A 25,354-nucleotide genomic window follows, 5' to 3' on the forward strand; every position below is an offset into this window, starting at 1 on the left:
TCTTGCTGAGAACAAAGAAAATTCTGGTCCTCTATAAAATCTCTTAAGTCACACAAAGCCACTTGTCAACCAGTCTGGTGTGGCAATATAAGACAGTAAAGGGAAAGCTGATGCTTAAAATACTCATGCAGGATGCTTGTACAGACACCATTGTTTGACTATCACACAGACTCCCATATGGAGAACATAGAAATAAGCATCCCTGACATTCAGAAGCGACTAAAGGAGTTTAAAACAAGCAAGTGCCAAGTCCAGAGGGAATCTCTATTCAGTTTTACAGTGAGTACTCTTTGGCATTGGCCCATTACTTATCTTGCATTTATTGTGAATCTTTCACAAAGTGCAAAGTCACAAACAACTCAAAGAAACAACTGTTTCTTAAAACTAGAGACTAATATCTTCAACACGGTTTTGCTGCAGAATCGTGGAGGATATTGTAACTTCAAATTTAATAAATTTCCTTTAGACAGAAAAGCATCTCTGCACAAATCAAAACAGATTTAGGAAGCATCGCTCAGGCTAAATTCGGCTTGCCCTTTTCTCATGCAGTATCCTGTGAACTACATAGAAAGGACAAGAGACAGAGTCCATATTCCTCGATTTCTGAAAGGCATTTGACACAGTGCCCAAGTGCAGACTGTTAAGGAAGGTCTGTGTGTACAGGATAAGTTCTCAGATACGAGAATGACTCTAAGATTTACTAAGTACTAGAACCTGGTACTTTGTTCTGGATGGCAAGTGTTCATCAGAGATAAGGGTATCGTAAGTAGTGCTCTATGGAAATGTGACAGGACCACTCTCTGTCTCCCTATACATAAACAAAATGACAGATAGAGAGATCAGTAAGCTGCAACTGCTGATGATGCTGTAGTGCATGGGAGAATGTTGTAGTTGAGTGACTGTAAGTGGATACAGGATTGCTAAGACAGAATTTCTATTTGGTGAGATGAATGGCAGCTTGTGCTACACATAGAAAAATGTGATTAATACAGATGATAAGGAAAAATAACCCTGTAATGTTTGAATACAATGCGTCTATTAAATACCTGTATGTAACATTGCAAAGTGATGTGAAATTGAATGGGCACATAAGGTTGGTACTAGGGTTGACTTTGATTTTTTGGAGAAATTATAAGAAAGCATAACTCATCTATAAAGGAGACTGCATGTAGAATACTGCGACCCATTCTTAAGTACTGTCCAAGTGTTCGCGATCACTTCCAGATTGGATTAAAAGAAATCGTCAAAGCAATTCTGAGGCATTCTTCTAGATTTGCTATAGGTACTACAGAATTTCTCCATGAACTGAAATGGAAAACCCTTGAGGGAAGATGACATTGCAAAACACTTTTGAGAACATTTAAAGAGCCAGCATCTGAGTGCAGAAAGATTCTACTGCTGCCAATTTACATTTTATGGAAATTCTGCAAGGACAAGATAAGAAACATTTGAGCTCCTAGTTAGGTACACAGGCAGTCATTTTTTCCCTCAGTCCCTTCGCAAGTGGAACAGGAAAAGGAATTACAAGTAATGGTACAAGATACCTCCTGCCGTGCACTGTATGGTGGCTTGGGGAATATGTATGTAGATGCAGATGTAGATATTGATTTCATTATGGTCCCATTTCTTTTGAAGGGGATGATTTAAGCCTGAGGCCCGGCTTTGTGATAACGTTTTCTTTTCCCCTATATGTTCTGAATGATTTCATTACATTATTAGTATACAGTCAGTTGAAACAGTAAAAACTGTAAAATATGTAGGAGTACGCATCCTCTTCAGATATACGTGAAGAGGAAGAGGAACATGGAAATAGTTGTTGAAAAGGCAGGTGCCAGACTGAGAGTGGTTGGAAATGTCCTAGTGGAACATAATTCAGCCACAGAATAGGTGGCTTAGAACACCCTTGTCTGAGTGATTGATTATTGCTCATTAGTCCAGGTGCTTAAAAGATAGAATTAATCGAGGTAATGTTGTGGCTGTGTCCTCTTGTAATGCCTGGATAAGGAGAGGGTGGTATATGTGGGTGGCCGGTTTCCGCTCACTTCAACACAAAATGCACACATGGTTAAAATACACTTTATTACTGGAACCAATGGAGTACTTAACTTCAGTGATGGTCAATCTGAAGTTCTGTTGTTAACAGCAATCAGATTACATGTACCAATTCTTGAATCTTGTCCGTGTCCATATCACAACTATATACAATGACTAACTTTTCCTCACAGCTAGCTAAGGTGCAAGGTGATGACTATCACTGTGGAAGACTAGAGCACTGTGCAACATATTGAAGTGCAGTGCAAAGTGACTCTCAATGCGGCGTACTGACATTAGCTTGGAGATCAGCAGTGGCCTATATGCATGCTGTCCAGTAGGCGTTATGGCCGCATAGCCTGGAGGCATGTCTTGATCTTCTCTCGCCACAGTCATTCCTAGCTCCTAATGCCAACTGGTGTGCTGGAGGAGGTGTATGCCACCACATTCCCCCCTCCCCCCCCCCCCCCTCAAAAAAGCCACTCCGTTGTCATGTACTGGAGATACGAACAACAATGGGGGGAGGCAAGAAGCTGTACAGAGAGATGAGCTGGGAGCCGGAGCTGTGGAGAATGGCATACTCATGGCCGTACCCTGCCTTCTGGCTTGTGAGAGCACAGGATCATTCTCCCGTAAACACTGCTCAGGATACACGTCCAATTCTGGGGCGATGTCGACGACGACGGAAGTGGTGGGTCCAGGTCCATCGGGTCGGAGAGCAGTGACAGAAGACGCGAGGGCATGACGTCCATTGGCTCATCCTTGGGTTCCTTGGCAGCAATAGTGGGCAGCTGCAAAGGCCACATGGTCATGTGAGGCTGTGAATCTGGGGGAAGAAAAGCAGTAGAATCACAAGGCAAACGACAAATGCGAATTTGATTCTGATGATAGTGCTGCAAAAACCATCAGGACCTGCAAGTAGATACATATATGTGCCAGTGCATTTCTGGATCTCACCTTGCTCCCAGTGCTGATGGCAGCCAAAAACCCTGTAAAGAATAAGATCACGTGGTGCAAAGTATACTTACGGACCATCAGTGGTGCCAAATGCTGCAGTTGGTGGAGCAAGTGAAACAGCATCCGATGGTGGCGGCCATGCAGAAGTTCCACCTTTGATGGTACATGACATGGGTGGGAGCTGTAGGAGGTGAGAAAGAGTTGGCTGCACCTGTTCCTGTGTGTGGGAGGTGCAAAGCTTGGCCATCTGTTGTTTAAAAATGCAAACAAAGCATTCCGCTTCTGGCAGGAGGTGAAATGGAGCACTTGTTAGATGACGAACGCTATTTCAGTCACAAAACTGTTCAAAGTCATGTGACGTGAATAAGGTCCGTTGTCTGTAACAGTGACTTCAGGTAATCCTTCATTGCAAACAATTGAGGACACTTGAATGGTGCTACATGACATGGTAGAGTTCATAGGCAACACAAGTGGAATGTTGCTAAGAGATTCTACCACTATGAGCCAACGAGTGTTCCAGAATGGTACTGGAAAGACTGTGCACTCATTGTCGTGGCAGTTGAGTCTTAGGCCAAGCTGAAAATCTCTCTGGTGGAATGGATTGGTTTTCCGCAAATATGTGGCACTGCGACATGATCTGTTCAATGTGGGCATCCATGCTCTGCCAAGTACAATGCCGGTGTGCTAACTGTGTAGTGCGAACAATTCCCCAATGTCCGTGGCGAAGCAGTAGTAACAAATCCTTTTGCAACATTGTGGGAATGAGCACATGCAATTGTCCACGGGCAGATTATACTAAAATTACACCTTATTGTACTGAAAGGTTACACTGATGAGTATCGGTGCGCCACTGAGTTAATACTGTTCAATGAGCGAGGCCAAGAAGTACAAATGTAATGCAACAAAATCTTCAGGTGAGCATCCACTTCTGTGGTCTGTGCAATTTTTCTGTAATTTGTTGCAAAAGATTGCAGCAATTCAGAGTCCTGTACATCGGTCTGCCAATAAGATGCAACAGAGGAATCAAAATCAGAGTCAGGGCCAATCGGAAGGTGAGAGAGGGTGTCAGCATTGCCATGCTTTGCTGTAGTTCTTCTAACGATGTTTGACGATTAGAAGCGATGTGAAGTTGGATTGCAAAATTCACACCCCTCTTACATCTGTTGAGTTACTTGATCTGCACAGACAATCTTCTTCTCCGGATAGTTGGCTACGTCAATCACCAAAAACTTCTGCTCCGAAGAGTACTGTTGGTTAACGGAATTTATCACTCTCTCTCTCTCTCTCTCTCTCTCTCACTCACTCACTCTCTACTCATGAAATAAGTGGATACTTGCAGAATACTTTTAATTTAGTCTTGGTATATTTCAACTTCCACAGCGAACAAATTCTCCACTTCTCACATAAATATTCGAATGTTTGCAAGCCAACTGATTCGTCTAGCATTAGACTCAATTAAATACATTTACAATAGCATAGTTTTTACAATCACATAATTTATGAACATGTCTTGCTTCTAGCAAGTCCAAAACATGAAGTGCAATTAACAATTTTTCAACTGTTCTTCTTTTTTCTCGTTACAAGAGTCAACGATATAAAACACCATAAGATACATATTACTCCTTGTTCTTCCAATACGACTTCCGTGGCCTGAGCGGCAAACACTTGCCGATGCCGTTCAACCGTCGCATCTACCTTGTGCTCATGACTCCTTTCCAGCCTGCACACACAAACATGTGTCACGCAGTATGTACATCCTCTCACATTTATTTTTAAAATATTGTGTGTCCGAGACAGTAGAAGGACGAGAGGTTCTAGAATTTACGCGGAAATTCTCAAAGCACTACATATTCCTTCCCTCAGCTCATTATTTATATTAGTATTACATGTAATAACAATTCATATTTCAAAAGTATGCATTCCACCTTTTTTATTAACTGTGAATACCCTTTTAATTACTATTTATCTTTTCTTTTTTCATTTTACTTTGATTATAAAACAGGAGTATTTCACTCAATGTTTGAGTCAATTCTTTTATATCTAGGAGTTATGGGACCTAAACCTTTGGTTTCCAATCGTAAGCTGCAGGTGTTCATGACACTTTAGTATTTTACTCTTGTACTGCTTCTTTAGTACGTAATAGTCTCATTAATTATAGACTGTTTGTAGTCCGGAGGAACTCTGGGCAAATGAAAGTGTTCTTCTCGACACTTGTAAACTCACATAAAACATAATAAGGCTAGTGGACTATAGAATTCAAACTCATCAGAACAATTCCTACAAAATGTGTGACTTCTGCCACGATACTGTCCTTTTCCCCTAGGATCAGCACCAATACCTTACATGTGGCTTGACCCAATGAGTACACTTCCTCCATCCATTCCAGTAGGTATGCCCCTTTATAACAAATCCCTATTCTTCAGGCCACAGGTCATCCTATCTTTGTGTAAGTATGCCTGCCCTAAATCCTTAGTAAATGCTGGGTACGCCCCCTTTTCCTTTATGAGTAGACATCATGGTTCATTGCCCTAGTATACATTTTATGGACACTACAATTAAATATTTTCAGGAAAAAATAAAAATCTATTTACTCACTTCTTAACACTTCTTTTAATACCCTAGAGTCCTCCTCTACTTTTCAACTTCTGTAATCCTTAGTAGATACTATGTCTACACCTTATGATCAAGTCCCACTACTGTATGACTCATCACTCTATCAGTGTATTTGCTACACTGACTTTACTTAATTAAGCATCATAATTAACCACAATCTGACTTGCATTCTCCTTCATTACTCATGCCTCCATCTTATGTATACTCTTTCTATACTTTTTCTATATTTACACTTGACGGTTTGTACCTCTCGAGAGGTTTCTAGATAGTAGTTTCATTGTTTGCGTACTTGTATATCTTTGTGTGTATGATGATGTGTGTTTTTGTAGCCTGATTCTTCGGCCTTCTTATCTGAAGATAAGTTGTAGGTTATTGGAAACCACGGATAATATGAAGGACTTCTGTGACAGAAGTGGATGAATATGGAAAGAGGGAAAAAATAGGCAGGTACTATGGTTGCTAAGATCGAAGAAGAGAAAGAAGATAGCCCCAAAGACACGAAAACCTTCCCAGCTCCCTTCCCCAGTATCCCTACCTCGCTGGTACTTGAGCGAGAAGCCAGAGGAGGTATGGTGTTAAATTGTCTCCTACAGAATGGACATTCCCACTTTCACCCTTGAGGTCCCCAAAGAAAACATTAGCAACCCCTATGGAATGGCAAATGGTGAAGAACCAGTCACACTTCTTTGCGAGGGTTGTTTGAAAGGTGTGGTGTGTTTTCTCTGTTAGACATGATATACAGGGTTATTACAAGTGAGTGAAGCGATTTCATAGCTCTACAATAACTTTATTATTTGAGATATTTTCACAATGCTTTGCACACACATACAAAAACTCAAAAAGTTTTTTTAGGCATTTACAAATGTTTGATATGTGCCCCTTTAGTGATTCGACAGACATCAAGCCGATAATCAAGTTCCTCCCACAGTCGGCGCAGCATGTCCCCATCAGTGAGTTCGAAAGCATCGTTGATGCGAGCTCGCAGTTCTGGCACGTTTCTTGGTAGAGGAGGTTTAAACACTGAATCTTTCACATAACCCCACAGAAAGAAATCGCATGGGGTTAAGTCGGGAGAGCGTGGAGGCCATGACATGAATTGCTGATCATGATCTCCACCACGACCGATCCATCGGTTTTCCAATATCCTGTTTAAGAAATGCCGAACATCATGACGGACGTGCGGTGGAGCACCATCCTGTTGAAAGATGAAGTCAGCGCTGTTGGTCTCCAGTTGTAGCATGCGCCAATTTTCCAGCATGTCCAGATACACGTGTCCTGTAACGTTTTTTTTGCAGAAGAAAAAGGGGACGTAAACTTCAAACCGTGAGATTGCACAAAACATGTTAACTTTTGGTGAATTGCGAATTTGCTGCACGAATGCGTGAGGATTCTCTACCGCCCAGATTCGCACATTGTGTCTGTTCACTTCACCCTTGAGAAAAAATGTTGCTTCATCACTGAAAACAAGTTTCGCACTGAACGCATCCTCTTCCATGAGCTGTTGCAACCGCGCCAAAAATTCAAAGCGTTTGACTTTGTCACCGGGTGTCAGGGCTTGTAGCAACTGTAAACGGTAAGGCTTCTGCTTTAGCCTTTTCCGTAAGACTTTCCAAACCGTCGCTGTGGTACGTTTAGCTCCCTGCTTACTTTATTCATCGACTTCCGCGGGCTACGCGTGAAACTTGCCCGCACGCGTTCAACCGTTTCTTTGCTCACTGCAGGCCGACCCATTGATTTCCCCTTACAGAGGCATCCAGAAGCTTTAAACTGCGCATACCATCGCCGAATGGAGTTAGCAGTTGGTGGATCTTTGTTGAACTTCGTCCTGAAGTGTTGTTGCACTGTTATGACTGACTGATGTGAGTGCATTACAAGCACGACATACACTTTCTCGGCTCCTGTCGCCATTTTGTCTCACTGCGCTCTCGAGCGCTCTGGCGGCAGAAACCTGAAGTGCGGCTTCTGCCGAACAAAACTTTATGAGTTTTTCTACGTATCCGTAGTGTGTCGTGACCATATGTCAGTGAATGGAGCTACAGTGAATTTATGAAATCGCTTCAATCATTTGTAATAGCCCTAGCCCTGTATATGTTTGTGCAAATCATGTTTTAATCTATAATACCCACCCCTTCCAAAAATTTTACAAACTCTCCCATATACATCACATTTCATAAAAAGTATAAAATATTCTATACCAAATAGAAAATTATACACTACTATAAAATAGTTGTCTAGTTAGTCACTTTATATTATCTTTTATACACACATGAAATCCTCTATTCAGTTTATGTCGTCTCGACATAACTCTGTTTAAATAGTACCATCATATTATACTTTTTGCTAATATAACATTTTATTCATTTCATTTCATGTTTAGAAATCACTGTTCATTCGTGATTCTCTTAATTTTTCTGCTTGACTGTTATATCTGCTTTCCTACACACTAAAATTATAGAATAGTTTAAGATTTGAAGAGAATTCGGTGCAGGAAAATTATCTTGGAAGAAACACCCAAAACAACTCGACATCCAATGGTCGTCACTCCGCCCATTAACTCGGAATGTTAACGTCTCTGGGGGAAAAATGTGACTCGGTCTGGATCCCATGGATCTGATATTAACTTCACTTGCACAAGTGCAAACCAGTACTACTTATCAAATTTTGTGTGAAAGTCTTCACACGACAAAACAATCACCACTTTACTAGGCAACATAACATCAGCTAAAGTTATTCTATTTTCTACTCTATCCTGGTTAAATTTAAATCCTTTCTATACCTCTCTTGGTATTACTAAACTCAGAAGATAAAACAGGAGATGCGCTCTCAGAGATTACTCTCGCGGCAGCTTTTCGGTCTATCATCTCTTCTACCTGTTCCTCCAGGCTACTTATATTTTTCATATCTGAAGTTGCTTGCTTCTCTTTAAAGTTTCATTTCGTGTTATCGACTCGAGTGTTAATGCCTTCAATTTGCAAATGGACTACTGGTATTAACTTGTCCTGCTTTTCAACATTTTCTTTTTAGGTATGCAATCTATGTTTTACAGCATCAAACATAACATTACAGACACTCTGAAATGATCCTAAATTTTCACCAAGTTCAGCTTCTACAATATTATATTTTTCTTCAATATCCAATTCTAACTTTTTAACTAAGCCCCGAAATTGGTTACTTTGTGTCCGACTAAAGTCAGTGAACAGTTGGTTTACCTGACTCTTTAATGAACTAGTTAATTCCTCTTTCAAATCTATTTTAAAATGTTCTACTTTAGTTGTTAAAGTGTCAAATTCAGTCTTCAAATTTCCCATACCTTCACATAAATTACTAAAGTCTTTACTTTGTGAATCTACCTTAGCTATTAACAATCCTAAAGTTTCATTCTGAACATCCAATTTATTATTTAATAGAGTAATTATTGAATCTAATTTAAGACTTTGAGCATTTTAAGTTGTATTTTGATCATCCAATCGAGAATTTAAAGTTTCATTTTGAACATCCAATTTATTATTTAATTGAGTATTTACTGAGTCTAATTTAAGACTTAGTTCCTTTCTTAAAGCCTCTGAATCTTGATTAAGTTTAATACCTCAGACCAGTCAGGCACCTCCTTACTCACTTTCATTGCCGTGGCTGGTTCTGAAGTGTCCCCAATTCTCTGTGTATTATCCATATTTCTCTTAGTTTTTGATCTAGTAATCATCAAAAAAATTCTACATTGAGTATAATAACTATACTAACAGACTATTATTCAACAGTTTCTTTAACTTTACACTCCAACTATTATTGTTTTGCACTCACCCGGCGTAGAGTTCTAGCTGCATTGGCGAGCGGATGCATAATCAGCGCTGGTGAACAGCACTGGGCGGCGTCAAATGTTGGTTTCAGCGTCGGAATCGGCAAGCATATGTGGAATCAGCACTGGTGATCAGTGACTGGTGCCGGCGTTGTTGGACTTAGGCTGGTTTCCACATCTGCGTCCCCCACGATGTGGGTGAGAGCCGCTTACTCCCCACACCAGATCTTCTTCGAAGAATTATTATCGTATTTCTTCTTAGTCTAATACATCAGAATCTTCTCTCTTTTCTTTTACCATAATGTATTTCTTATGTCTTATCTTTCATTGCATTTATTAATTCTCACCATTTGCACTATTAAGCTGAATCAAATTCCATGAAACAGTTCTCTGGTCTTGTTATGTCTGGTTGCTATGACAACACATTATATCTTCTGCTTTGATTTCTTCTCAAAAATCCCATTTTTTTGAGTCCTTTTCACTGGTTGCCACGTTCAAACATTGTCGACGACCTGGAGTGTGATGCAAAATTGGATTGCATGCAAAATTCATACCCTTCTTACATCGGTTGACTTACTTGATCTGCATAGACGACCTTTTTCTCTGGATAGCTGGCTACGATAATCTCCAAAAACTTCTTCTCCGAAGAATATAGCTTGTTAACAGAACTCTCTACTCTCTCTCTCTCTCTCTCTCTCTCTATCTATCTCTACTCATGAAATAAGTGGATAGTCGCAGCATACTTTTAATTTAATCATGGTATATTTCAACTTAAGCGGTACATGTAGGAACTGGCTTTGACAGATGACACAAGGACTCCAGAGGCTTTTGATCTGTCACTAAATAGAACTTGTGACCAAACAGATAGTGATGGAATTTTGTCACACCATACAGAATAGTGAGAGCTTCTTTTTCATTCTGTGAATAATTGCATTGTGTTTGAGTTAACAACTTTGAGGCAAAAGCAATAGGTCTGTCTTGTGCAGCAATTCTTTGTGAAAACACAGTGCTGATTCCAGGGAAAGCTTCTACTTGCAGTATCACTGGTTTGGCAGGATCAAAATGTAGTAAACATTTGTCACTGAGAAGGCAATTTTGAGGTTCTGAAATGCATCATGACACTCTTTGGTCCATACGAAGCGCACATTTTTCTGACGCAGTGATCCAATGGGGCCACAATCTGTGAAGCATTTGGAATGAAATGAATGCTGTGTGTCAACTTACCTAGCACGGACTGCAGTTCAGATACATAGTGAGGAACATGCAGGTCACAGATTACAAGCAAATGATGTTGGAGAGGGTGCACACCCTGACAGTTGATCACATGACCTAAATACTGTAGTTCCGCCTGAAAAAAGTCACACTTTTTGAGGTGACACTGGAGTCCTGCATCTTACAACACTCAAAAAAGAGTAAGCAAATTAGCAATGTTTTCCTCTTTCATATGACCTCACATGACAATATCATCAGGGTAGTTAGAACAGAACAGCACTTGAGCAGTCACTGTTCCAAGTAATGTTGTAAAATGGCAGGTGTGGAGGCACTGCCAAAGGGAAAACGCAGATACTTGAACAGGCCTAAGTGTGTAGTAACAGCCAACACTTTCTGTAATTCTTGATTAGATTAGATTAATACTAGTTCCATGGATCATGAATACGATATTTTGTAATGATGTGGAACGAGTCAAATTTTCCAATACATGACATAATTAAGTTAATTTAACAACATAATTAATTTAATATAAGAACTTTTAAAAAAAATTATATTTTTTTTTTTTGTTTGGTTTTTTCTTTTTTTTCTTAATTTATATCTAAAAATTCCTCTATGGGGTAGAAGGAGTTGTCATTCAGAAATTCTTTTAACTTCTTCTCAAATACTTGTTGGTTATCTGTCAAACTTTTGATACTACACTCCTGGAAATTGAAATAAGAACACCGTGAATTCATTGTCCCAGGAAGGGGAAACTTTATTGACACATTCCTGGGGTCAGATACATCACATGATCACACTGACAGAGCCACAGGCACATAGACACAGGCAACAGAGCATGCACAATGTCGGCACTAGTACAGTGTATATCCACCTTTCGCAGCAATGCAGGCTGCTATTCTCCCATGGAGACGATCGTAGAGATGCTGGATGTAGTCCTGTGGAACGGCTTGCCATGCCATTTCCACCTGGCGCCTCAGTTGGACCAGCGTTCGTGCTGGACGTGCAGACCGCGTGAGACGACGCTTCATCCAGTCCCAAACATGCTCAATGGGGGACAGATCCAGAGATCTTGCTGGCCAGGGTAGTTGACTTACACCTTCTAGAGCACGTTGGGTGGCACAGGATACATGCGGACGTGCATTGTCCTGTTGGAACAGCAAGTTCCCTTGCCGGTCTAGGAATGGTAGAACGATGGGTTCGATGACGGTTTGGATGTACCGTGCACTATTCAGTGTCCCCTCGACGATCACCGGTGGTGTACGGCCAGTGTAGGAGATCGCTCCCCACACCATGATGCTGGGTGTTGGCCCTGTGTGCCTCGGTCGTATGCAGTCCTGATTGTGGCGCTCACCTGCACGGCGCCAAACACGCATACGACCATCATTGGCACCAAGGCAGAAGCGACTCTCATCGCTGAAGACGACACGTCTCCATTCGTCCCTCCATTCACGCCTGTCACGACACCACTGGAGGAGGGCTGCACGATGTTGGGGCGTGAGCGGAAGACGGCCTAACGGTGTGCGGGACCGTAGCCCAGCTTCATGGAGACGGTTGCGAATGGTCCTCGCCGATACCCCAGGAGCAACAGTGTCCCTAATTTGCTGGGAAGTGGCGGTGTGGTCCCCTACGGCACTGCGTAGGATCCTACGGTCTTGGCGTGCATCCATGCGTCGCTGCGGTCCGGTCCCAGGTCGACGGGCACGTGCACCTTCCGCCAACCACTGGCGACAACATCGATGTACTGTGGAGACCTCACGCCCCACGTATTGAGCAATTCGGCGGTACGTCCACCCGGCCTCCCGCATGCCCACTATACGCCCTCGCTCAAAGTCCGTCAACTGCACATACGGTTCACGTCCACGCTGTCGCGGCATGCTACCAGTGTTAAAGACTGCGATGGAGCTCCGTATGCCACGGCAAACTGGCTGACACTGACGGCGGCGGTGCACAAATGCTGCGCAGCTAGCGCCATTCGACGGCCAACACCGCGGTTCCTGGTGTGTCCGCTGTGCCGTGCGTGTGATCATTGCTTGTACAGCCCTCTCGCAGTGTCCGGAGCAAGTATGGTGGGTCTGACACACCGGTGTCAATGTGTTCTTTTTTCCATTTCCAGGAGTGTATTTGGTAAGTGACCAAAGACTTTAGTGGCAGTATAATTCACCCCTTTCTGTGCCAAAGTTAGATTTAATCTTGAATAGTGAAGATTATCCTTTCTCCTAGTATTGTAGTTATGCACACTGCTCTTACTTTTGAATTGGGTTTGGTTGTTAATAACAAATTTCATGAGAGAGTGTATGTACTGAGAAGCTACTGTGAATATCCCTAGATCCTTAAATAAATGTCTGCAGGATGATCTTGGGTGGACTCCAGCTATTATTCTGATTACACGCTTTTGTGCAATAAATACTTTATTCCTCAGTGATGAATTACCCCAAAATATGATGCCGTATGCAAGCAATGAGTGAAAATAGGCGCAGTTAGCTAATTTACTAAGATGTTTATCACCAAAATTTGCAACGATCCTTATTGCATAAGTAGCTGAACTCATATGTTTCAGCAGATCATCAATGTGTTTCTTCCAATTTAATCTCTCATCAATGGACACACCTAAAAACCTTGAATATTCTGCCTTAGCTATATGCTTCTGATTAAGGTCTATATTTATTAATGGCATCATACCATTTACTGTATGGAACTGTATGTACTGTGTCTTATCAAAATTCAGTGAGAGTCCGTTTACAAGGAACCACTTAGTAATTTTCTGAAAGACATTATTGACAATTTCATCAGTTAATTCTTGTTTGTCAGGCGTGATTACTATACTTGTATCATCAGCAAAGAGAACTAACTTTGCCTCTTCATGAATATAGAATGGCAAGTCATAAATATATATTAAGAACAACAAAGGACCCAAGACCAACCCTTGTGGAACCCCATTCTTGATAGTTCCCCAGTTTGAGGAATGTGCTGATCTTTGCATATTATGAGAACTAGTGGTATTTGCAAATAAGCATCATGCAGATCTCTCTTAGAAAAGTAATGGCCTGTACCAATCCTGTCCATAAGTTCCTCATAGCGAGGCAGTGGATAAGTGTTCATTACTGTGTGTGGATTGTGACTGTAGTTTTGAAGTCAACACAAATGCGAATGTGACGCGAAGGCTTGGGCATCAAAACCAATGGACTTACCCTGACTAGCTTGTATCAGAGCAATCACACCATTGTCTTGCAATTATTTATTCACTGGCTACTTTGTCTCATAAAGCAGTGGGAACGGGCTGAGCCCGGAAAATCTTAGGCTTTGCATTGTCTTTCATGGTAATGTGTGCTACAAAATTATTAGCTTTTCCAGTGCTATCACCGAGCGAGGTGGCGCAGTGGTTAGCACACTGGACTCGCATTCGGGAGGACGACGGTTCAATCCCGTCTCCGGCCATCCTGATTTAGGTTTTCCGTGATTTCCCTAAATCGTTTCAGGCAAATGCCGGGATGGTTCCTTTGAAAGGGCACGGCCGATTTCCTTCCCAATCCTTCCCTAACCTGAACTTGCGCTCCGTCTCTAATGACCTCGTTGTTGACGGGACGTTAAACACTAACCACCACCACCACCCACATCCAATGCTATCAGAAAAGAGTTCAGGAAATTCCTTAAGCAAACTAACTAACTGTCTTCTGAATTAAAAACAGTCACTGAAAGTACCTTGTCTTGGATGCTAAGGCCCAACAAGTCAAACGAATCTAAGCCAAAAATAATTTCACGGCTGTTGATTGCAGCATGGCAAATTTCACCATCCTAGTGTGAGATTTGTAAGTGGCAGGCAAACTACACTGTCCAAGTAGTTGGAACTTCCTGTCCATTATATGCAGTGAGGTCGTGCTAGATTTTGACAGGCGTGGTGAGCGTAACTGTTTGTATGTGGCATGATTAAGCAATGTTATAGAAGCACCAGTGTCCAGTTGAAAGCCAACATGATAGCCAGCAATTTGTAGTGTTACAGATAGTTGAAATGGTGTCACACTGCACTGGTGTTAGATGAGAGCGCAACGTTACTTGAATTACTGCTAGAACCAGTAGTCGGTTTTGAAAACACTGCATTCACAGAATGTGCGTGAGACCAGTTGTTGTGAGAGTGGGCAGAATTGGTGTTCTTTTGCCGTTGCAAGCAAACTGCCTGGACATGACATTTCTTTCCACATGAGTAGCATGTCACGTTGCCCGACAGGCAATCTTGCCACTTATGGCAAGAAAAACAGTGAGGACAAGACTTCATTAGATTTACAGGCCTAGCTACTTGTTCGCTAGGCTGTCTGCACACCTCTGTGCTGTGCATGCCCATTGCGGCAGCTGAGGGGGGGGGGGGGGGGGGGGGACATGGGCAAGAGGAGACTTTACCCAACAAAGGAGATCAAATTTATCAGTGGCTTTGGCATCAGAATCAAATTGTTCTAATATTTGCAACACTCGATGGAGCAAAGGATCTGAGTACTTGAGAATCTGTTCTTAATTCTGCTATAAGGGCTATGTATGTGATCACATCACAGATCATCATGTCACTATAAAAGTTGCCACAACTACACTTGAATTTACACTTCCTAGTTAGGCCCTGTAAGTCAGTATACCACTGACAGTACATGTATCTTGGCTTTTTCTTAAGAGAAAAGAACTGAAATCTGGCAGCCGCGACCTGAATCTGCTGCTTGTAATACTGACTTAATGCACCTACTATTTCATCATAAGAGAGTGCGTCAGGATACAACTTAGAGAAGAGCTTTTGAATTAAGGAAAACACAGGGGGTTCCCACGACAAACTGGAAACAATGAGATTTCACAGTACCGTGAATTTGATGGGCTCGACAGTGGGTCTGGTACTGGGTGAGATATTTGAGCCAATCCTCTTCTTTTTCATCAAAGTGCCGGAATGGTTGAATGTTGTTTGGTAGCACTTGTTGGATTGGTTGGTTGGTCAGTTGGGCAGCCGACATAGCTGGTGCAGCAAATTGCTGTACAGTGGACAGACATGTGGCAATTTGCTGGTTCTGAAACTAAAAAATCTGATTTAGCTCCAGAGCAGGAGCAGTCTGCGGCTGAGGCGCAGGGGTAGTGGGTGCAGGGGGAGGGGGTGGGTAGCCATTCTATCGCTAACAAATTACAGCAAAATATGAAAAGACAAATAGAGAATCAAAATCTTCAAAGCCTCTGAAAGGAGAAAGAGGTTAGTCCTGCAGCTCCCCTTTTGTATATATGCAACAACAAGAACAAACTAGCAAATAGAATCTTTGTAATGACAGCTCCCCCGCAGCAACCTAGGACACATTAAAGCAAACAAAACTCATTGATCAAAGCCGTCGCCACTTGTGGCTGTGCCCTCTTGTAATGTTTTGTGGTTTCTAGCTGGATGAGGAGAGGGTGGTATGATATGTGGGTGGCCGATTTCGTCTCACTACAACACAAAATGCACACATGGTTAAAATACACTTTATTACAGGAACTGATCATGTACTTAACTTCATTTGTGTCCAATATGAAGTTCTGTGGTTAACCGCAATCAAATTACATGTACCAATTCTTGAATCTTGTCCATGTCTATATCACAACTATATATAATGACTTACGTTCCCTCACAGCTTGCTAAGGTGCAAGGTTACAACTATCACTGTGGAAGACTAGAGCACAATGCTATGTATTGATGTGCAATACGAAGTGAGTCCCGATGTGATGTACTGAGATTGAGAGATTGAGACAGCTTGGTCCGCAGCAGTGGCCTGTATGCATGCTGTCCATGGGCTGTTATCATCGCATAGCGTGTCTTGGTCTTCTCGTGTCATAGATGCGCCTAGTTCAGCGCCTGCTATACAATGTTTTCTAGTGCCGACCAGTGTGCTGCCAAAGGTGTATACCGGCACAGATAATAGAGAAGATCAAAACATGAGCATGTGCTTCATCATGGGTTCATACAGCACGAGCAAGTTTATCATATGAACACTCATTGAACTCCAACAGCAGTGTTAAAATACTAGGTGTTTGCAGTCCAAGAAAAGTCGGTCAGTATTGCTTCATCCCATAAGTGTGTCATGAAAGGACAGTACTGAGAAAAAATGAGAGAGATTTCAAGTCATTTGGAGACCTAATGTCAGTATTTCTTCCTTCCTCTGTCCAAACATAGTCATGGCCTTTCAATCTTCCAGTACTTATTTCCAACTTCCCAAACTTCTTACAAGTTCTCCTATGTTCTGTGATGGATTGGTACTCCTAGGAAAAAGAATTTAGTGAAAAAATGGCTTAGCCACAGTGTAGTGGTTCTTCCTAGAGTGAATATTTCTCTCTGTGATGGAGTGCATGCTTTATGACTTGAACATGACATCACAACAACAACTAATAAATATTTCCAGTGAGATCTTTTTTTTCTAACTAACCACACACACACACACACACACAATGTTAATTTCTGTGTATGATAATTTTTGCCACAGATGAGAAAGAAGAAGAGTTCCTGCATCTTCGCGATGATTTGTGGTCCAAAGTGTTTCACTTGCTGTCAGCACTGGCTACAAAATATGAAGGATATAAGATGATTTTACAGGAATTGTTGGATTGTGGTGAAAATACGTATATTTGTGCTCTGCATAAGTGCCTGAAGATAGACTCTCCTCCAGATCTTGTGAGCAATGCCCTTGGTTCCCTCACAGCCCTTTTGTCACAGGAAATGGAAGAGCTGACCAAGGTAAATAATTACTCCTTACTGCTAGTCTTAACATTTTAGGCCTTAGATTTTCTTTCCCAGGAAAAGAAAGTAATGTAGAAAATCCACATATTAATTTGTTTTCTTAAAACATTATGTTGAGAAATACAATATGTTAGCTCACCACTTGCCTGGTTCAGTAACCTCCCATGAGGTTCAAGATGATTATGAATGCTGAACTTATGATGAGGTTGAGTTTATGACAGCTAATCTTGTAAGTTTACGTAGTCTGCACTTTGCTAAATTTATTGCAGATGAAGGAATTATAATGCAGAGTAAATTAACCAGTATTCCTTCATTTACTAATTGATTTTATGTGTTTTGTTAGTAGCTATGATCAGAATCTGTACATAAAAATTAATACATATGTAAAATAAAATATGTATGAAGGCACTTAGAGATAGCGTACAGCAAAACAGAAGGTATGTCAAAAAATCTACGGATGAGACACATGTTGCAAAATGAAACCATACTACATATGAAGACTAGAAACATCCAGAATCTTGCAAAAGATACCTGCCCTGATTCAGACAAAAACCAGAATATTACATTGTTACGTGGTCGACTTGCAATGAACGTGAGCAGACTAACAGAATTCAGATTGCGAGTATAGAGAGGTACAACAGCTTGGTCACTAGGTGGTGCCACAGTACGATCATGCTGACAACCAGCATCACCCAAGAAGAACAAGAGCAATGCTGTTAACTATTTATAACTGTAAAATAAGTCTTCAGTTCATTGGATAATCTGTGTAGGCAAAGTTAAACTAGTGGAATGGCCAAAAAATTAATTATTGTAACCTATGGTTTACTGTTAGCTAATGTCTAAAACATTTCTATAAAGAAGAACAAAGAAACTTCTTTATTACAACACAGCATATGTACAGTAATAGAATTTGTCAAATTATGATAACAATAATTATTATAAATGGAATGAGAGGATAAATATAATAGAGGACATATTGTCACGTAGAAGAAGGTATAATTAGATGAAGGACAAACACTAACTTTCAGCACTTGCGAATACAAGAGTACGGAGCGAACTGCCTCCGGCCAGAACACATACAGTATATATACAGCTACAGAACATCCCAACACAATGATTCGTGACATTTGTGGATACTTCTAGAAGGTACTCAAACCGAATATAGTAATTAAAATTCTACAGTCCAGGTGAGTTTTGAACTCATGACCCTCCATGCAACAGTTTAGTACCATAACCACTACACCACAGTGCTATGCAGCTTCTTCTGTGACAATATTACTGAAAACATAATTACATGATTCAAACCATACATAAAAACTAATTATGTCATGAAAAATATAAATGGACAGCAATATTAAAAGAGGGATTAGCTGTACATATGTCATGTTATAATAAAGAAGTATCTTTGTTTTTCTTTATACAAATGTTTTAGACATTTGTCAGCTGTGCACCATCAGTTAAAATAATTTTGCTTCTGTTCTTCTTGGATGGTATTGGTTGTCAGCTTGAATGTACCATGGCACCACCTAGTGACCATGCTGTTGAACCTCTCTCTTACTCATAATACGAATTCTGTCATTCTGCTCATGTTTGTTGCAAGTCAGCCATGTAAGTATGTAATCCTCTGGTTTTTATCTGGATCAGGTTAGCAATTTTTTGTGAAATTTTGGATGTTTCTAGTCTTCATGTATAGTATGGTTTCATTTTGCTACATGTGTCTTACTTGTAATTATTTGGTGTGCCTGCTGTTTGCTATGTGTTAGCCATAAGTGCCTCCATACATTTGTATTACAGTGTATTCACTTTTTTATATACAGATTCTGTTGATGGCTAATACCAAAACACGTAAAATGGATTAATAAGTGAAGGAATACTGGTTTCTAGTTTTCTCTACATTATAATTCCTTCATCTGTGACCAATTCAGCAAATTGCAGACTAAGTAAATTATTCACCATGGTCGCCTCCCTCCTGGATACCTTTATGGCACACCTCTATCAGTCTGATAAAAACATACTGTATTCCAAGTAGTTACTTTGCTTTTTGGAATTCTGTCTCTGCTTACATTGCCGGAGATTAAATATAATTTCCAACAAAAATGGCTCTAGCACTAGTAGCAGCTGTACATATCTCCACTGTTTTGGTAAGCTCAGAAGTGTGTGTGCAGTTCCATGTCACATGGGGAAGTAAGTCTCTTAGCTGAAATGTTCACACTGATTAGTTAAACAGGTGTTAATTTTTTAGTTTCATTCATTGTAATCAACATTTTTTGAAAGCCTGTGGCCATGTCATTTAATATTTAATAATAAAACACTGCATTAGTTATGTTCTTTTCTCACGCATGGCACAAGGTTTTTCAGGAATTTGTTCCCATTATGAAGTGCACCTATTTACATAATATAAAATTAGTGCTGTAAGTAGTTGCACTTGATAGTGGGAGTAAATTTATGAAACACGCCATGCTATGCATGAGGAAAAAAATGCAACTGGTGCAGTACTTCATTTTTAAAAATTAGCTTTTAATTTCTATTATTTTCTTAAAGTGACAGTATCTGTTAACACTGTAACTTTGTGTATCATTGTGAGAGTCAAGGGACATAAGACCATTGGTATCTCATGTATCCCAATTGCTTTTAAGATTGTTCCCTTTTAAAGTTATTTATTTATTTTTTCAGAAAAAGTTCATGAGGCATAAAAAATCCAAGGAAAAATACTGTACATAAAATCACAACTTACATAAACATGCTATGTACAAGTTATTAATGTTTGTTTTGAATTGGTGGTGCCCAAAGAGTATACTTATTATTTATTAATGTTCATTGTCGTCTAATAACACATTTCTTTATGCCATCACTGAAACATTTACTGAGTACAGACACTTGAATTCTGCTCCATTCAGCATCACATCTCTCCTTTCATAATTTTTAGGCCATTGACTTAAATACTGCTTGCCAACATTTGCTTCAGCCTTTCATCGCTTTCTTTATCAGCATCTTCACACCCTTCTCATTCTCATTGTAAGTAAAATTAATGACATTAAGAGCAAGTTGTTATGGCTTCCCATGAAGATATTTTCTGCAATCATTTTTAGCATTCATAGTCCGAAGTAACCATGCACTACTTTGTATAGGAACGTGACCATACCTAGCCACATGACCAGATTAGTTCCTGCTGTCACCAAGTAAACAGTTGGCCTTACCGAATAATACACATATTACTAATCATCAAAAACTAGAACCAAATTATTTTGATTTGCCCACATTTTAATTATGGAGTAGTGTATAATTTATCGCATGTGTCATGACAGTAATTTATTTTTGTTTGGACAATCACAGTTGTTAGACACCCCAGTTTGGCAGTAGCTTTGGATCCTACAGTAAGGAATTGTTCTACAAGCTTCCAACTTGAAGCGACTTATTTTGATTTACCTGTGTGCTTTCTGTTTTAAATTCTTAAAGTGTTTGCAGGTTTGCATGTATACTATACACAGTTTTAATAACTGTGTAGTGTTTCGTTCTATCGCTCTGTAGACTTGCAGTGTCTTTAGCATGAATAGCCTCTGACTGTTGTATTCAAATGCAAGCTGAGTTGGTGACCCATTGCTCACAGCTCCGTGCAGTTCTGGCTTTAGTCACGCAGCTTGAGGCTGTTGCCAGTTTGCATCACTGTGGGGGTCTTCACCCATGGTCAAGTGGGAGGTTGTTTGAAGGTGTGGCACACAGCAAAAGACTTTGGGGAGAGGGGGATATAAATTCTTTTTCAATGCTAAACTGGATGTTTTCATGGATGGAATTCAGATGTTCTTATAAGCGCTGTAGTTTTGCAGGTCCATATTATCCAAATAACAAAAGTGTCATTAACGTACTGAATTCCATCCATGAAAACATCCACAGAGCATACTCTATCTGAGGTAAAAAAAGTCTGACAGCCATGCTGCGGCACCTGGAAACCATCTTCCATGTGAATGGATGCAGCGACTGACAGATTCAAGTGTCTTTGTGAGGCCAGAGCCCTAAGAATCACATAGAACATGAAAACATGGAGGAAAAAGAAGAAGACGAAGAGACCATTTTCTGGCAATGTATCATCAAAAATTGACAGACTGCAGCAAAAACACCACAGAACACACATTTTCCGCCTGCCAGCCAAAACATAAGCTTTCTTAGGGTGACCTGGGTCTCAAAAAAGTGGGGGTGTACTAAGGTTCAGACGACAGCTGACCATTGATGAACGTGTTACTGGAAGTTACGTTATCCAGTTGATTTTGCCCCCACTGCACTCGACTCTTGTGGTTGCACATGCTGGTTTATTATGCTTAATAAGGTGTAGTGTTTCCATTTCAAGACCCCATTGGTCTTTGTCATTGTTGTTCATACATTGATGGCAGATTATGCTTGGGGCCTGAAAAATGAAGTTTTTTTCACATCAAAACTGGTAGCATGTATTAAATAAATGACATTTGAGTTACAATATAGCTGTTGGTTTCAGTTTGTATTATTCAAATACTTAATGTCCCGCAGCTGTCCCACCATCCTTGATGGATTATCATCCACTAGGATGTTCTGTTGGATGTAGGGTGGGAATGGGCACCACTGTAGGTGGGGTGGAAAGGACCTTCCTCATTTCAGGACATGATGATAGGTAATCCAAGTCCTAACAAAATATGTGATTCAGTTATTACAGTACAGGGTGGTAATAACAGGTTCATGGGTGGGGGTGTGTGGGGAAATGGGAAGGGGGATCTGTTTGGCTACTAGATCTTGGCAGTTGTGTCTGTCTGTGAAGGCCTTCTTGGTGTGAAAGGGATGACAGGTGTCGAAATGCAGATGCTGTTGGTGGTTTATGGGTTGAATTTGGACAGACATGAGGATGGAGCCATCATAGAGGAGATGGTCAATGTTCAAGAAGGTGGCATGCTGGGTTGAGGAGAACAAAGTGAAGTGGATGGGAGAAAGGGTGTTGAGGTTATGAAAAAATGAAGATATGGTATCTTGGTCCTGTGTCCAGATCATGAAGAGATCATCAGTGAACCTGAACCAGACCAGGGGTTTGTGGTTTGGAGGGACTAGAAAAGTTTCCTCTAGGTGACCCATAAACAGTTTGGCATAGGAGGGTGCTATGCAGGTGCCCATGGCTGTGCCATGGATTTTTTTGTATGCCTTCTCTTCAATGGAGACGTAGATGCGTGTTAGGATAAAGTTGCTAAGATTTATGAGGTATAAGGTAGTGGGTTTGAATGATGTTGACAAAGGTAGTGTTCAATAGTGGCAAGACAGTGAGTGTTAGGAATTATGGTGCATTGGGATGTGGTATCAATAGTGGCAAGTACAGATCCAGAAAGGAAATGGGTGGGGTTAGTGGAGAGTCTGTGTAGGACGTGGTTGGTATCTTTGATGTGGGAGGCTAGGCTAGATTTTGGGCCACTGGTTGGAGGTGTTGGTAAGTGCAGCCAAAATTCTTTTAGTGGATGCACAATACCCACCTATAATGGGGTGGCCAGGATTTTTGGGTTTGTGGGAAGTGAGCATGTAGAAGGTGGGTGTGTGGGGTGTCATAGGAACAAGGAGGCAAATGGATTCAGCAGAAAGGTTCTGGGAATGGCCTAGGGGTGTAAGCAGGGACTGGAGGTTATGTTGGATGTTTAGTATTGGATTACTCTGGCAAAGTTTATAGCTGGAGATATCAGATAATTGGCAGATGACTTCTGCCAGATAGTCATTGCGATTAATAATGACAATGGTGGTACCTTTGTCTGCAGGTAGGATGATTAGGTAAGGATCAATCCAAATGAAGTGGTCCAATAAAAATTAAGTTGGTTACCCTTGACCATTTTAAAATATTTTAATTTTTGATATGTTATTGCCCTATAATTGAGACATTCAAAACAGTTTTTTTTTTTTACCTTTCGCCTTTACTGCATGGCGGCCATTTTTGTTTGAAAGCACCCGACGATGTTTCAGTTTAGAGACATTAGCAAAAATATGAATATCTCTGCACTGCACATTGCAATTGACACCGCGCGGCATTAGCCGAGTGGTCTAAGGTGCTGCAGTCATGGACTGTGTGGCTAGTCCTGGCAGAGGTTCGAGTCCTCCCTCGGGCATGGGTGTGTGTGTGTTTGTCTTTACGATAATTTAGGTTAAGTAGTGTGTAAGCTTAGGGACTGATGACCTTAGCAGTTAAGTCCCATAAGATTTCACATTCATTTGAACTTTTTTTTGCAGTTGACATGACTGTTTTTAGAAAAGTGTCCTCTATAACATTTTCTATTACACAAAATACCCTAAATTCAAAAATAACCAGTCAAAATGACCTCCCAAGTTTGATATATAAAAAACAAAAAACAAAAAAAAAACAAGCAGTGGTTTATGAGAGTATTTTTTCCTATAGTTACATATCATACACTACTAGCCTCATATAGAGCAAGAACACTTACAAATGTTTCCTCAATTTTTTATGAATTTTTGAAATTTGAAAATTTTCATTTTTTGTAAAGTTTAGGGTTTATCATCTCAGGTGGGACTGAATGTAAAAATATGATTTTTGCACAGTTTGTACACTTATGTGATAGCAAAGTACTGTAAAAATTTCAACATTGATATCTGACTGTGAACAAAAATATGAATTTTTGAAAATGAGGAGATAATTCACATTACTCTACAACTTATGTTATGGCTGTTGCCTATTCATGTGTGACATTGGTGGGATATAATCAATTATTATTGAAGTAAGGTACTGAATTACATACAAAAAGTGGAAACATCACTGAAATTAACATTTATATTATTTTGAGACACTTAAAATAAATATTTTCAACTAACATCCTTCGAGATGCAACTGTCCCTAAACCTGGTGGAGCATGTTAAGAAAACTTATTACTTCAGACAGATTCTGTGGTATAGAAGAAGACCTCCCAGTTGCTGTGGTAAGTTCAAGTACTGAAAGTTTCCTTAAAACATTTTTCATTGGTATCCAAACTTTGTCACTAGTAGATTTCTTGAATTATGTTCTTGGGCCAGCAGGGTGGTAAAAATGCACAGAAACATCATTGTTTTCCAAACTTATTCTTTCAGCCTCTGCAAGCCACCACTGTCCATCATACACACATGCCACTATGTCATTCAACATTAAAGACAGAAATGTAATTTTACTGACACAATTATCCTCCTAAATTCGGTTTATGATGTTACATAGCATCAAACTAAGTCTTCTGCAATGCCAAGGAATTTGTGGAAATGCCCTGTTCCTTTTATTGCTGTACACTTTTCAAATCTGGTTTGAAGTATTGTGTCATATGCAAAACCCCTTCTTCTTTCTTGATCAGAAAATAGGTAATGCCTTTAATATTATCCTTGCAAAAGACGTACATGTACTGTACTGTGAGAATTTGGTCTGTGGTTGGTCTTTGTAGGCTGGCTTTACTTAATTTACGTTTTGTTGTACCTCCTACTCCATCACATGCATTTTTACCATGGCAATATGCAAAAAAGTGCCATTCAGCCTCCAACCCAAAGTCTACTTTGTGGTTGCACAGATTTGAAAAATTCTTTTTGTTCTTATACTGACTACCACTTCCATCTGAAAAGTATATCAGCTTCTCAACACTGGGAAATTTTTATTTTATGTAATTTATTACGTACTTTTGAAACACATGTACAGCCAAAGTGTTGTGCTCCAAGTAGTCACTTAGAATGCAAATTGAAGAACTGCAAACTTCATCTTTCACATTTTTAAAGTAGAGAATAAATGGATGCACTGTTTCCTGGTCATTGACCCAGTGGTATTTTTGTATTGCATCCTGAATCACACATGTAAAATTTTCTGCAAAATCAGCTGGCACTATGCATTCAGTTTCATGAAGTTGTGCTTTTTTGTCCTTCAAAAACATACTTTGGATTTTAGAAACATAGTGGTGACTTTTGAGTTTTTGTAAGTTATCAGTTGAAGATTTCAAGTACTCTTCCTGAGATTTAACCACTGTTATCATTTCTGCCCTGTCATTAGTGACCCACTGTTTGAAGGTAAT

General features: G+C 40.3%; 1 protein-coding gene across 1 annotated transcript in view; it reads left to right on the forward strand.

Annotated features, from left to right (window-relative positions):
• Positions 1-25,354, forward strand: part of LOC126473677 (rotatin) — a 399,830-nt gene that overhangs the window by 293,329 nt on the left and 81,147 nt on the right. Inside the window, exon 25 of the mRNA XM_050100916.1 lies at positions 17,077-17,327. Within this exon, the coding sequence (XP_049956873.1) occupies positions 17,077-17,327 (251 nt within the window). The remainder of the gene's footprint in view (positions 1-17,076; positions 17,328-25,354) is intronic.

The sequence above is a fragment of the Schistocerca serialis genome, chromosome 1 (assembly GCF_023864345.2).
Source record: "Schistocerca serialis cubense isolate TAMUIC-IGC-003099 chromosome 1, iqSchSeri2.2, whole genome shotgun sequence".
Lineage (NCBI taxonomy): Eukaryota > Metazoa > Arthropoda > Insecta > Orthoptera > Acrididae > Schistocerca > Schistocerca serialis.